Source organism: Nestor notabilis, unplaced genomic scaffold (assembly GCF_000696875.1).
Source record: "Nestor notabilis isolate BGI_N333 unplaced genomic scaffold, ASM69687v1 scaffold31457, whole genome shotgun sequence".
In the NCBI taxonomy this organism is placed as follows: Eukaryota; Metazoa; Chordata; class Aves; order Psittaciformes; family Psittacidae; genus Nestor; species Nestor notabilis.
The window spans coordinates 6,702-20,898 of NW_009936542.1; the positions used below are offsets into that span (position 1 = coordinate 6,702).

Below are 14,197 nucleotides of genomic sequence, written 5' to 3' on the forward strand. Positions count from 1 at the left end.
CTGCAGGAGAATATATTGCTGTGCCCTCGACCTTTGAACCCAACAGAATGGGGATTTCTGCCTGCGAGTCTTCTCAGAGAAGAATGCCAACTCCACGTATGTATCTCTTTCCTAACCTGAAACTTGAAGGAAGAGCATCAGAAAAGGAACTTGATTTTAATACTGATTTCTTTATCTTTCCAGGGTGATAGATGATGAAATTGAGGCCAATTTTGAAGACGTATATCTTAGTTTAAAACATTTGATTTTGTGGTTAAGAAGTGCGGTTGGAGTGCCTCTTCTCTGTGCAGGGTAGTGGTTTTCTGTAGGCATTATGAAGAACTGCTGTCCCACTCTGGAAACAGACCTTTCAGTATCGATAGGAACATCACAAGCAATAATGGAAATGAGTGTTGTCCTTTATCCAGGGTGGTGAGCTTGGGCTTCCCGGGAAGAGGGCTCAGGTACTATCTGCAGAGGTGACAGGAGCCATAGGAAATTAGTTCCCTTTGCTCTCCAGGTATCCACCCTTTAGCCATAAGGGGTATGTTTGATGTGATACTATTTTCATAAGTAGTGGCTCACCATATGTTTAGCCTTGCTGGAGCTGGGGGTGTTTTGCCTATTAATGCATCTTCTCCCCTGTGTGATTCCCCCCCACCGCAAGATAAGAACTTGTATTTTGCTTTCTTTGCTTTAAATCAAGACACAAGGTCCAACAGCAGTAGTAGCAATAGCGAAGTTCTGAATTTGGTAGGGCTTTTATAAATAAAACAAAGAATTCTAAATTCTGAAGTCCTGCAGTATTTGCAATGCCAGCCTTTTGAATGAATGAATGAAAATAAAACTGATTTAGATCAAAGCAAAAGTACTCTGTCCCTTCAACTTTGTCATTTAAATTATGTTTTACTAGGGGCAAGGAAATGCATTAAGTCCTTCTCAGGCAGATTTCCTCCTTTCCATGTTCTCTGTTTCTTCTCTTGTAGACAGAGATCAGTGAAGATGACATCGAACCCAGCTTTAAAAAGCTTTTCGGACAGCTAGCAGGGAGTGTGAGTGTTCTTCTGTTAACATCTTACTGGTATAACATGGGTGAGTGGGTAAGAGAAATGCCTCCCCCAGGATGGAGTTTAATCCTTGTGCTGACTCAGATCTCAACCATGTGCATAATGGTACATGCAAAGATGCGTGTAGTTACCTATCTGCTTACACAATGGGATTGTGAGTGCTCCTGGCAAACAGTCTTTGCTCTCTTTGAACTTCAGGCTTGACTTTATCTCTGTGGGTCCCTAATTCTGTCCTTTGGGCAGAGCATTTGGTGGATGGGATGAGGGCTGGCCTGTCCCTTCTCTCCAGGCTGCTCTTGCCTGCCTGAGGGCTCAGTGTGCTAACGCCTGGGAATTGAAGGTGCTTCTGGGAGTGGGAGGTGGGGAGAGCTTAACCCTGGCTTGCGTTTCCATCCAAGGGAAATGAACTCCAAGGGGTGCTTGAACTTGGCCACCTCGCCCAAAGGAGTCAGAGGCTGCTGCTGAGAGAGTATCTTGCAGCTCACAGTGAAAAAGCTCTTTCTCTTCTGCAGGATGCAGAGATCTCGGCGTTTGAACGGCGCAACATCTTGAATAAGATCATAGCAAAACCTAAGCCCCTTCCTCCAGTAACAGCTTTAGTTGGCCAGCAGCAGGCTTCCAGCATGGCTGTGAGAGCACAGAGTGCACACACACTGACCTGAGCAGAGCAAAGCCCTGGACTCTGCCCCAGACCTGCAGCTTGGGACCATATGGCCACAGCCACATGCTCTCTCTGCTGCTGCAGTGGGCTGCAGCAACACTGGGGCTGAAGCTGTACTTAACAGGACATGTGCTCTGCAGGGTGCATATGGGTGCCTTTTATCCCAGCATCTGCTACTGGGAATTGGTTGCCAGGAAGATGGATGGATTTGATTAGTGCTTTATAATGATCCAGAGGAGGTATTACTGCTACTTTAGTATTGAACCAGTCAGGATTCAAATGAGTCTGGGGTGACCTGGAGGAGAAGGAACTTTGAAACTCTGGGCTTCTTTCTCTGTGAAGTGATTCAGAGCTTGGCTTCGCATTATTTTCCCTTCCATTGAACAGTGCTTGAGAAATAAATGCTTAAAGAAATAAGCGCCTCTTTATATCTTAGCCAGGTAGCCAGGACTGTGTGGTTTGTCTGTGTGCACCAGCCAGTTAGCAATGGTGTATTGCTGGTTTTCAAGCTTGATTTGATCCTCCCTTGCATGAGGCTACCTACTACTGAGCTCCATAGGTCAGCAGTCCATGCTCCCCTCAAAAGCCCATCCTTGTCTTTGCAGGCAGACAATGAGGGCAGGAAAGCCTTATCTCCATCTCCTGCTTCTGCAGCACACCTACAGACTAAACTAACTGGGCTGTTTGCTTGGAAAAACATCACAGCTAACATTCACCCTAAAGCTTCTTTGGTTGCAAAGGAAGCCACTGATGACACAGAACAAATAAGGGCTGATGTGTATAGTCTGGCTATAGAGCTTATATGAGCTATTTAGGAGGGTGCTGTGGTACAGCATGCAATGATAATCCTGTCTTTTGCTCTTTCTTTACAGGCCAAGATATTAAATCTGATGGCTTCAGTATTGAGACATGCGAAATAATGGTTGACCTGTTAGATGTATCCTTTATGGCTATTCCTAGATGATATTCTTCTGCCTGTGCTCAAAGCAGGTGAGCTGCCTGTGCAGTGGCGGGTCCATGCTGGTGTCCTAATGACTCCTGAGGTGAAGAAGCTGGTTTCACCCTCATTCCCCTTGCTATTACTGCTGCCCATGGCACATGTATTCTCCCAGGCAGCAGGGAAAACCCATTTATCAGACAGGATGATCTGCTTTGAAGTCTTCCCTGTTGTGTGTTCTCGTTTCGCTGGGGACAAAGTGATGTTTGTGCTGGGAAAAGGCACCTGGCTCTCAGCACAGTGTGGATAGCCTTGGCTGTAGAGTTGGAACATGGACACCTGGGTGCACTTCACTGCTATGCTGTTTGTCTGGAGTTGGTAAGGGCATTATAAAGCTGTGAGGACTTAGCAAATAGAAGCAAATACAGGAAGCAAATACAGGAAGTGGAGACTTGTGTTTCCCCTAAGAGCAAGGGCACAAGTGTGGGATGGAGGATCAAGTAAGAACAGTTGTGTTCAGTTTCTGTGCAGTGGGTGTTGGATTGCGTAGTTGGAAAAAGGGAAAATTACCAAAACAAAGCAATGGTCTGCTGTAATTTGCTGTAAAATCCAGCAGTCTATAGGGACTCCTCAGTGGGTTTTGGGAGCGATGCCATGACCAGGTTCTTTTGTTAGCTCCTTGTGGAAGTTCAAATAGCAGGCTTGGTTGTAGCTTTTCCTATTTATAATCCAGATTTAGGAGTTGTGCTCCTGTACCTGCAGGTGTTGAACAAAATGGCGTTATCTTGGCTGCTTAATACATGTATTGGAAAACTAGAGGTACTGAAGAAGGAGCTTGTGAACTGATCACAGTTTAAATGAATCATCTTAGTGATGTAGGAAGACATCCTAGACAACAATTGTGCATTCAACAGGATGAGTCCTTCAGAGAGGACCTGCATCCATTTTTTAACTGTAGTTATTTTGTTTAAAGTATTAAGTCACAACTGCCTGTGTAAGTAAAGCCAGCACAGGGAGGGGAGACCCCTTTTCCTTCCCCCCAAAGAAGACTCCCTTAACTCCAAGAAGAAAGACGGGAGTGGCAAACTGGGACTGAAGGAGTTCCACACTCTCTGGATGAAGATTCAGAGATACCAGGTAAGGTGCAACCTCTTTGGGAGAAGGTGCAGTCAGATGTAGAGGTGGCTGTAGGCTGGTTTGCCTTGACAGTGTGTACAGTTACACTTCCCAGAGCAGGGACTCCCCTTCTGCTCACCATGCATTCGTGTCCTCAGTCCCCCAGGTTTTGTTCCTTGGAATCCTGGGGGGTGACTGCTTGTCCTTCAGGTGAAGGGCTGAAGGAGAGACTACTCCCTTCCTCCCTTAGTCTTGAGTGGTTTCTGTTTTAACTTGGGTCCAAGTATGTCAAACATACCCTTCCTGCTTAACAGTGTGAGTTTGGTGTCAGCCTTGCTGCTTTGGTAGGGAATAGTGCCATTTGGCACAGGCGTGCAAGGAGTCCTCTGGAGTTTTTATCTGCTCTGGCTGCTTGTTAAAATGACTTTCTAAAGCTACAGCTGGGAGATAAATATCATCCTTCAGACCAATGTTGCAAACACTTCTCAGTAACATGCAGGCTGTATTTCAAAATGTTTAACTTCCGATGAAAGTCAAACCATGCTCTGAATTACTCTCAAGTTTTGACTTCGGGTTTTGTGTTCCACAGAAAATTTACAGAGAAATTGATGTGGATCGATCTGGTACCATGAATTCATATGAGATGAGGAGAGCACTAGAAACAGCAGGTATCTCTATACTGATCTGTCTATTTTTAGGGTTCTGTCAATTTCAAGCTGGGTTGATGGATGCTCATTAGTTCCCCGTGTATCACTTGTAAGCTATATTCCCAGACCTGGAAGGCTGCTGTTAACGTAGCTGCTCGGCCTGGGCTCTTGTCTTTCTGTGGCAGTGTCTTGCCACGCAGGCCCACTAAAAGCATCTCAAAGGAGTGACAGGTTTGCAGTTATTGCCTTCAGTGACCAGCTTTTGGAGAAGCACAAATAACTGAAACAATCTGGTCTTGTAACAGCAAACTGCTGTCTTTCTGTGAGTCTCTCTGGGTGTATGGGTGCTTGGCATAAGCCTGTTAAACCAGGATACTGTGACCTAGAGAACGGAAATGGCTTGACCAAGGGGTGATGCTCACAAGAGCATCATCATAAAGAGTCAGTTCGCTGCTGCAACCACTGAAGAGCAAATGTGAGTTACAATGGTGAGCAAAGAGAGAGAGGGTACCACAAAGCCGTATGATCCCAAATTAACTTTCTGATCTGGTGCAATCTTAACATCCATGTTTGGGCTCTCTGGAGCTTTTCCCTCTTGTCACGAGGTAAGATGAGGCAGCACACCTTTTTGTGCAAAAATTGACATACTCTTTGGAAATAGAGACCCATTTGCCCACAGAAAGCCAATGCTTCATCTGGACTCTGTAGGCTGATTCTGGCAGCCACCTCATCACCCAGGGAAAGACCGTAAGCTGGAGCAACTGGCCGTGTCCCCTGGGAAACAGGCGTACAGATGGGGGAGCACAGGCAGCAAGAACAATACACATCACTTGGTCACAGCTCTAAATCACTCCCAGTACAGAAGGGGTTGTTGGGAATTTCCCAAGTGGAGTCAATACTCTCAAAATTTGAGAATTTAACCAAAAGTAGCTAATTTAATTTCTGACAGTAAGGTTGGGGCATTGATGGGGAGAGCTTTTTGCATCTTCTTCTTTTTATATCTTCAACATTGTATTTTTAGGGTTCAAAGTGAACTGCCAGTTACATCAAATCATCGTGGCTCATTTTGCTGATGAAGACCTCATCATTGACTTTGATAACTTTGTCTGGTGTTTGATTCAGCTGGAAACATTGTTCAGTGAGTACGTGCTTCATCACTAGACAGACACTGTTGCTTTGTGTTTTCAAGTCCAGGATAAGTTATTCAGAAAACTTTCTACTGGAACCAAGGCACCTTCAAGGCTGAGCTGTAAATCCAATAACCCAGTGTGCATGGTCCTCCTAGATCTAGGAATAAGCTTTTTAGAGGCCAGACTGCTGAACTGGAGCCAGATGGTCTTCCATGCAAACAACTAAATTTTAGCTTTAAAAAAGATCTAAACACTTACAGTTTGACTAATAATGTTAATACTACAGACTGAGCTATTAAAAGCGCTCAGTCTCATTCTTGCACATGAGCAGGCAATGACTTTAATGTGGACCTTTCTGGTTTGGGGTGTAGACTGTTGTCAGAGTTTAGACTCTGGGACTAAATTCCTTTTTGATCCTGAAGCACAAGCATGGGGCAGGCTTTCTAGTTGGTTCCTATATTCATCCCTGTCTGTCATCTCTCTTCTGCCACAGAAATGTTTAGAAAGCTGGACACCGAGAAAACTAGAACTATAGAATTGAACCTTGTTAATGTAAGTTCATTTAGCTCTAAACTGGTCTCAGCTTTTTTTGGGTGGGGAAGGCTATTAGAAGTAGACTGTCCTGCTCCATTCTAACTGATCATTTGTATGCATGTATATGCTGGATTTCTATAGCTTGTGTATTTGTAATCAGCCTCATGAAAGGTTACCCATTTTAAAATGTACCAATATCACATTGTCTTCTCTAACAAACCAACTTGAACCTGAAGCCACTCATCCCTTTCTGGCAGTGATCCTGGCTGATGTGTAGGGAGGTTTCTTCCCTGCCTTTTCTATCAGCAGCAGAGTAAAATGCAGGTGCAGTAGTGACCATCTCTGTCCTGGAGCAAGGACTAAGTTTGGAGAAATATACTTTCCTGCATGTCTTTCTTTGACTCACTTATTACCCAAACATAACTCATTTCTAGACCTAAAACAGGAATGTGCAAATCATCCCAAAACTCTTCTGACTTAAATGAGGTATAAACTTAAATCATTCAGGAAAGATCCTAAAATGACTTTGGTAAGAACAGACTTTTTTCCTCATGCCAGCAATGGGAATATGCACACTTGCTGCAGGTATTTTTACTAAACTTAACCCTGAGACATTTTCCTCTCTTGTTACAGTGGCTGTGCTTTACTGTCATTTGATCAGCTCAAGAGATCTCAAAAAGAGCATCAGGTGAAGATAACTGAGCAAAGATACAAGTACTAACCTAAGGTGAATGTGCCTTAACTTATACAGGCAAATTCTGCACATGCTTATAGGAACAAAAGTGCTCAACAGAAGTATGTGCAACCTCATTTTTAAGGGCTTGTCAGTTTTTACTACTATATAGCCTCTGCACAAAAACTTCAATTCAGTGCTTTGCTAGTATCTTTGTACTTAAGGTGTTCTACATGACTTCAGGAAAATAGCTTGACAGTCTGGTTTAAGAAGTGTTTTTTGAACAATAGCTCCATTCCTGCATATCTAAAACTAGAAAAGGGAAAGCATTGCACATCTGACTACAGGTGTTTAGGGAAGATAGAGATTTCTTGTATACTTTCTGTTCAAGCTCAGCATTATTCTGGTTAAATATTCTTTGAGGAATTTGAGTAGCAAGTATGTTTGATCAATCTGAAGGACAAGTCTTTCCCTCCTGACCATTTATGTGCCTGAAGCAGGAAGCTGTTTGCAACCAGACTCTTCCAAGAGAAAGCCCATGCTCTCAGGTGGAATCTTGAGTTCCTGTATCTTATTTATCTTCCTTTGCAATACAAGAAAGTATTTAAATAAAAACAGTAGAAATAAAGCTTGCAAGACTGCTCTTCCTTTGGAAAATAAACACTTCTTACAGATCAGATGATAGATGCAGAGCTTTTGTTGCCTTTTCATGGGATAAAACAGCATTCTGAAGCTGATGAGGCACTGACACACACTCTGGACATGTGTCAGTTAATGGAATGTCAGATAGCCTGATACTTTAGTTTTTCAAGCATTAATATTTTAAAGGTTTCCAAGAAAGGTAATTGATACTATGTACTCCATACCTGACCTATTAAATCATGAGGCTGTGAGGAATTGCATCATCCTTCCTACAGAAGATTCTTGTATTTATAGGTACCTTTCCAGAAATCAGAAAGGCTTTACCTAGTAGGAAAACATGAGCCTAAAGGGAGAAGCAGTGAAGTACTTCATAAATATCCTTAAAGAAATATTTGATCCTCTGTTAAACAGTGTTTATTATCAAATGATTATAAATAAAGGGTAGTTCCATGGGAAAGGCTTTATTTGGAAAATACTTGTACCAAGGTTTTTTAAGTCTGTCCCTTAAGCTTTTAAGATTAACAAAGGTTATATGCAACTAACAGATTCAGCTTAATTTTAAATGCAGAAAGACTGTCTTAACAAATGGGGGAGGAGGGGTTCATTTTAATACAGAAAGTAGGTGAATGTTAGTGTGATGAAGAACAGCAGCACATCTTACTGGTAACAGTTTCAGATGGTCTAATAAAAACTTGACACTAAAATACCTGGAGTTAAAGCTTAAGAAGACAAAAGTTTAATGGTATCACAGTCAAGTAAAAACAAGTTATCAAGACTACAGAAAGTTTCTACACTTAGTTTTCGAAGTACAAAATACAATAAATACATGAGGCTCTCTGTAAAAAGAGGAATCTAAAACTACACTGTCTGTTACAGCACGTAATATTTTGAATACACGGAATTCCTACGATGCTACAGTATTTTTAGAAGTTATTGCTTAATGGATTGGTCGCATGGCTCTCACTGTTCAGATGCACTTGCGTTTAGCTAACATTCTGTTTTCAGCAATAAGCATTTGGGTGCTGTGCACATACTTACTTTAATTTCTCCCATCTGGAAAAAGCTGCAGGATAAATTTGGACAAAGCCAAGTTGTCCATTTCACGATGATTCCTTCAACGGTAAATTGAAAAGGTCCTTGTATTTAAAGAAGAAAAATGTGAAATTCTTTCCTGCCATGTCTGAGGAAATCAGAGTGGGTACTTGAACATAATGGCTTGCTTAGGCCAAAGGCAGCAGAATGTCATTTGCTTGTATGCATTATTTCATCTTGTAGAATGCCCTCATCCATTTGCTAATGCATCAATCCTTCATTTGTTTTCAAAGCACATTCTTCATAGCTTTCAAATTACATTGCCATTGAAATAAGTCTCATGATATTGGAACCAACACAAAATGATCTTTTTTGTAAGTCATCCATGATTAGTACTTCAAGAATTTGGCTTCTGTACTAGTTCATGCCAAGCTTCTTTGTCTAGGTTTAATCCTTGGATACAGCTGAGGGTAAAACAGAAATGAGATTTACAATTTTAGTGCTTTAAAAGATTACTTACTTTTAATAATAAAAAAGGGAAAGAAAAACCTCGCTTGTGCTACAATTCTAATGTAACCTCTAGTAGAAAAAGCATGGTTATAAAAAACACCCAGAGCACTAACAAATACAAATTTAACATTTTAGGCAACCTTAAAAAAGACTAAGCATTGTCAGTACAAAAAGAAGGTATGGAACACCATGTAATTCAGTACCTTCAGCTCTACTCAGATGGGTGGGCTAGGAAAAGCATGTGGCTTTGTAAGTCAAGAGACACTTGTGTTCAGTGAACTACAAGATTTTTCCCTGTTTCATAAATGGAAAGAGAGGTATTAAAGCCTGTTTTGCTTCCTTTATCTCAATACCTATCAGCCTTTACGCATCTATAGCTTTGGGCAAGCTGCAAACACCTGCCTGCATAAAGACCATGGAACTGCAAGAGCTGTGCTTTAGCTGGTGCATAGTGGGTGGCCAGTTAAATTCATTTAGCTGTCCAAAAATCAATCAGGACATGTCATGCTGCAGCCCTTGAGCTATGTGCTATTTACTCCTTCTGGCTGTGCACACAGCAGTACAGAGACTGCCTTGGCCACAGGGTGACAGCTGAGGGGACATAGTTCAACAGAGCAGTGCTGAGATGCTTGGGAAGCTCTTGGCCCTCAGATGCAAAGGGCTTTGGGATCAACTACTGTTCTGAAAAGCACAGCCACTGGCATATAAAAACAGAAGGATACATTTCATAAAATCAAGAAAGATGAATATGCCATGCTCTAAACAGCAGTGTATGTCTACACTGCATCCTGGGGTTTTTTCAGCTAAAGTTCTCCTTAAAGATGCCCTCTTCTCTCTTCAACCAGACTCTGGCTTTCTTCATAGTCATCTAGCAATTAAGAAAAGAACCAACAGTTTCATCCACAAGATTTGTCTCAGCCTGCTACGATTTCACCACTAGCAAAGATGAAGTCAGTCAGTCACACTTCAGTTATACAACAGCATAACACCTGACTGGTTATTAAGTCAGTATATTGACAGTATTATCTTATTTGCATTCAGTTCTAGAGCTCTCTCTAGAGCTCTCCTACAGCTTAGGGAGCTAGTGAGTCACTAAGAAGGGTAGAGCACTGATGCAGATAATGCAATCCTTGTCTTCATTCAGTGCACCTAACTGCAAAAGGATAAGGCAGTTATGATAAAAATACAGCTTAATATAAGAATATATTTAACTAGCAAACATTTTTCTCTGTGCTGAACATCTTAGCCTAGATTTCAGCTGCTATATTAGGAGTCCAGTAATTGATTTTGAGAATAACTACAGAATACTTTGGTAGCAGTGCCAGAATGACCCAATAGACACTAGTGTAACAGTTAACACTGGGCTTGGATAGTTTTCCCCAAAGGTTCTGTTCAGATTGGGTTGTGCTTAGAACAATGAGTTGTGTTCCCCAGTCCAAGCTTTTTATTATAGAAATATGGATGCTCCTACCTGTGCTCAGGCTGAGTGACTTTATGAAGAAGTAACACACAAACCTTGAGCAGGGGAAATAAAAAGCAAACAAACAAAAGAATCTGCTATCTCTAACCTTTCTGACCTTATTGTGCAGGGCTCATTGCTGCTCTTGATTTAGAAATGTTTGGAGAGGAAAAAAAACCTGAGTAGAAATACCACGTTAGGGAGAATTTTACAGTACATCGTAGGTAGGCCTGACCTGAAAGAGTGATACAGAAATGAAAACTGATTTTGCAGTACATACAGTTACTCTGCAAAATTTAACCAGTTTAAGAGTAAGGATTATCTGCGTGAGGAAGGTGGTTCAGCCTCTCTAAAGCATCATACAACAATCAGCTAAAATTCACAGTCATTAATCTTTAGTGTTGGCAGAACCTCTTATATCCAGCAGCAAGGAAACTGGATATGCAGAAAAAAGCTTTATGGAAATTTTTATACATCTGCTATAGTTTTCTAGGAACTCAACCATAAGGTGAAATATGGGGACATAGTTGGAAGTATCTATTATTGGAAGTACACAATTATGTTTAAGAAAAGAGGTAGTACAGAAGGTGAGGACGAGAGGCAGTTCGTTTAAGGCCTTTGACATATGATTAAATATTACTTAAAGAGCATAAGAGAAAAAGATCTGCCTTTATTTGACAAGATGAGCTCTTTTTCAACACTAGGAAAGAAGATAACCATAGAATTTTGCAATGTTTATCTTAAAGCTCTTTGTGAAACCATTTCAGACCACAAGGTGCCCTGTATAAACCCAGACAGGGAAGGACTCGTGACTCATTCTTCATACAAGTTCCCTTTGTGCCAGTGTATCACTTTCTGAAAGAGGGGAAATGCAGTTCTATTCACTTGCTCAACAAAACCATATGCATATATTCAGATAAAAGCTTTTCTTTTTTCCTTTAAGACGGTGAGACAGGGTTGGTATTAGAACATGCTATCTATAGCAGGGTGGTGATACATGTTTTCCGTTTTCACATTCATTAATATAATGTGTTAGGTACCTAACATAGGGTGTTAACCCACTCTGCCATGCCCAAATGCATAAATGGAGAACACCAGCTCCTTCCTCTTGACTTTGAAATTGCCCCTAACCTGGATGCGTGAGAATCATGCTGTGTAAATTCCACATAGTGGGCTGGGTTTTTTAACTGGAAATAACAAGGACTCACCCCTAGCAGGTTGCGGGGAACATATCCTTCCTTGTCATTCAGCCGTGCCCACCACCACTCAATTTCATCTTCATCTTCCCGGCGCAGGATTGTCATGCAGTCTCCTTCTTTCATCGAGAGCTCATCATCATTCTGAGCCTCATAATCCCAGAGTCCATAAATCACCCCTTTGTTCATTATCCCCATTTTCTCCTGGACTCCTGCAACATTAAAAATACACAGCAGCTAAAAATAAAAAGTGAAGAAAAACAAAAGGAGGAAAAAAACCAACAGTTGGAAAGACTGTTGTACTCTTACTGGAGCAACCACAAAACCAACCTCAATTCCTATTGCACTTAGCATCTTGCTATCATCAGCCTACTGGAAGTTGGACCCAGAAAGGTGGCACTGTGAAGTTGGCCCCTGCACACAGCAGACAGATTTCTTCCTTACACTTGTTCAAAAACACAAGGTAAATGGAGAGAGGAACATCAACTGATAAAAGGCTGTATTTTTGTGCCTCTGTTCACACTTTCCTACACCAAAGCGATGAGCAAGAAACACTTCTTTGTACTCTTAGTTCATCAGTAATCTCTTTCTGTCAAAGAGAACAGCAATACCTGCTTATGTTGGCCACCATTCTCATGTTGATGCTTGAGGTGTCATTTGCCACCTGTGTCATTTCATTTCAGAACTTTCAAAAACGTTGCATCTCAGACCTGTACCTGAAAGATCTGTCTGCTCCCCACTGGCTGCTTTTGGTTAACTCAAACACCTACCTCACAAGTTCTTAATTTCTGCCACTATTTTAATTCTTTTTGAACACTGACTTCAGAAACACAATTCTGTTAAATTGCTTCTCAACCAAGGTGTTTTGGAGAATATACATATGCCCTGCAGACTGTATTTTGAACTTGCTCATTTTACAGCTGTAGCCAAAGATAAAATACTATTCTTTGTGTATATATTCCTCAGCTTCTAAGCAGCAAACTGGAAAAGGTATCTTATTTAACTATTATACAAATCTTCTCTCAGGTAATTATTCCACTTCAAAATACTGAATCCTACTGGGTTTTTTTTGCTCCTGGCAATATCAAACAAAGAGTACGTTGCACACAGTGTTGTGAAACTTGGCATTTCCCTTTTCATTTCTTAACTAGAACAACCTATTGTATAGGATTCTTACCTGCATCTGCTAAAGGAAGTGTCTGTTCAAATCAAGTTCTTTATCTGTGCATACTAGCTCATCATGTAGAAGTAGATTACTTCCACTGCATGCTTAGTTCTACTCAGAGAAACTCTTCCCTTGCTTTGCATTTGGTATAATTAAAGTTTTGGCAAAAGCCATGCTCTGCACCCATGTGTGCAACAAGAAACAAGGTTTAACAAGTGAATGAACTACTCTAGGCAATCAGAAACACTCTTAGCAATGGGATTAATTCCTAATGGAACCATACGGAAATTTGATAGCATATCAAGAGACACCTTAGTTTCAGTGATTTCAATTTGGAAAAGCTGGCAATAAACCAAAACCTTAGAGTGCTTTCAGGACCCACTGAAAAGTACCTCATAACATAAAAAAAAAATAAATCCCAAGGCCAACAAAAACCAGAATATCAAGTGAGACTACCAGGTGGTGGGTCCAAAGAAAACCCACAAAAGGAACATGTTTCTTCATGCTGTATATGACAAAGCCATGGACCTCCTTCCCACAGGATCTTGTGGGCTGTTTACCTGGATTTAAGAATTAGGCAAATTCCTAAAAGAAGTCTTTCAAGATCTATTAAACACAAAGATACTATCTCTTAACTCATATCAGAGTTAAAACCAGTAAGATATATCGGGCAAGTATTATTATTTTTCATCTAGTCCTACAATCTTTCTCAGGCATTTGCTGTTGATGAACACCACTGGAGTCTGGATATAAAATTAAATGGAATTTTGCTCAGCCCAGATTTCAATGCCAGTTAAATGGGCTTCTTCTTCCCTTCATAGAGAAAACTATTTATCTGGCACCAAGAGATACAGTTCTCAAGCTCAGTGGGGACAGCTGGACAAACTGTTTTGAAATATGCTGGCTGAGCAGCTTACAGAAACTCAGAACTCACATGTTCCACAAAACCAGAAAGGCTGTATTACACAGCTTTTTACACTGCATTACATTGCTATTACTTGACAGTCCAGCTGGTAGGTGCCTAGGGGACAAGGGCTACATACAAAACACATAGAAGTGTAATTTAAAACCTCACTGACTAATATTCATCACCCCCTAGGGGGAATTCATTCTCTCCATTAAAAGATGGTTTCTCTGCAGTCTTACTGTTTGAATAAAAGTTACATGGGATTCCTTTTTAAATGCAAGAGAAGAAAAAGGCCAGAAAGTAAAGTCAAATTCAATGCTTACTAACCTCCATAAAGGTAGAGACTTGGCAATACCTTTCTTGGTTCTGAAGTGCACAGTACAATATATTCCTCATTTAAAGACAGTAGGCAACAGACAATAACTGCCTATCGAGATACCCATACTACTTTTGGTTTTATGTAGAAGTACTTACGTGGCAAGATTCACCACCTTGCACTAATCTGTCAACGCACGCACTTAAGGTTTTTAATGTAGGGGAAA

General features: G+C 41.1%; 2 protein-coding genes across 3 annotated transcripts in view; one reads left to right on the plus strand and one right to left on the minus strand.

The window, feature by feature from the left end:
• The window catches only part of LOC104408713 (calpain-2 catalytic subunit-like), a gene marked incomplete at its 5' end in the record, with an annotated part of 12,607 nt that extends 5,879 nt beyond the window's left edge, over positions 1–6,728 (plus strand). Inside the window, 11 exon segments of the mRNA XM_010018392.1 lie at positions 1–42; positions 45–96; positions 184–220; positions 966–1,031; positions 1,559–1,616; positions 2,580–2,644; positions 3,713–3,781; positions 4,350–4,428; positions 5,429–5,545; positions 6,031–6,089; positions 6,705–6,728. Of these exon segments, the coding sequence (XP_010016694.1) occupies positions 1–42; positions 45–96; positions 184–220; positions 966–1,031; positions 1,559–1,616; positions 2,580–2,644; positions 3,713–3,781; positions 4,350–4,428; positions 5,429–5,545; positions 6,031–6,089; positions 6,705–6,728 (668 nt within the window).
• Positions 6,729–8,402: 1,674 nt separating this feature from the next.
• Positions 8,403–14,197, minus strand: part of TP53BP2 (tumor protein p53 binding protein 2) — a 27,404-nt gene continuing 21,609 nt past the window's right edge. For both annotated transcript variants that reach the window (XM_010018391.1, XM_010018390.1), the window contains exons 16-17: positions 11,596–11,795; positions 8,403–8,882 (exon numbers count right to left, since the gene is read on the minus strand). In XM_010018391.1, coding sequence (XP_010016693.1) covers positions 8,841–8,882; positions 11,596–11,795 — 242 coding nt within the window. In that variant the 3' untranslated portion in view covers positions 8,403–8,840. The remainder of the gene's footprint in view (positions 8,883–11,595; positions 11,796–14,197) is intronic.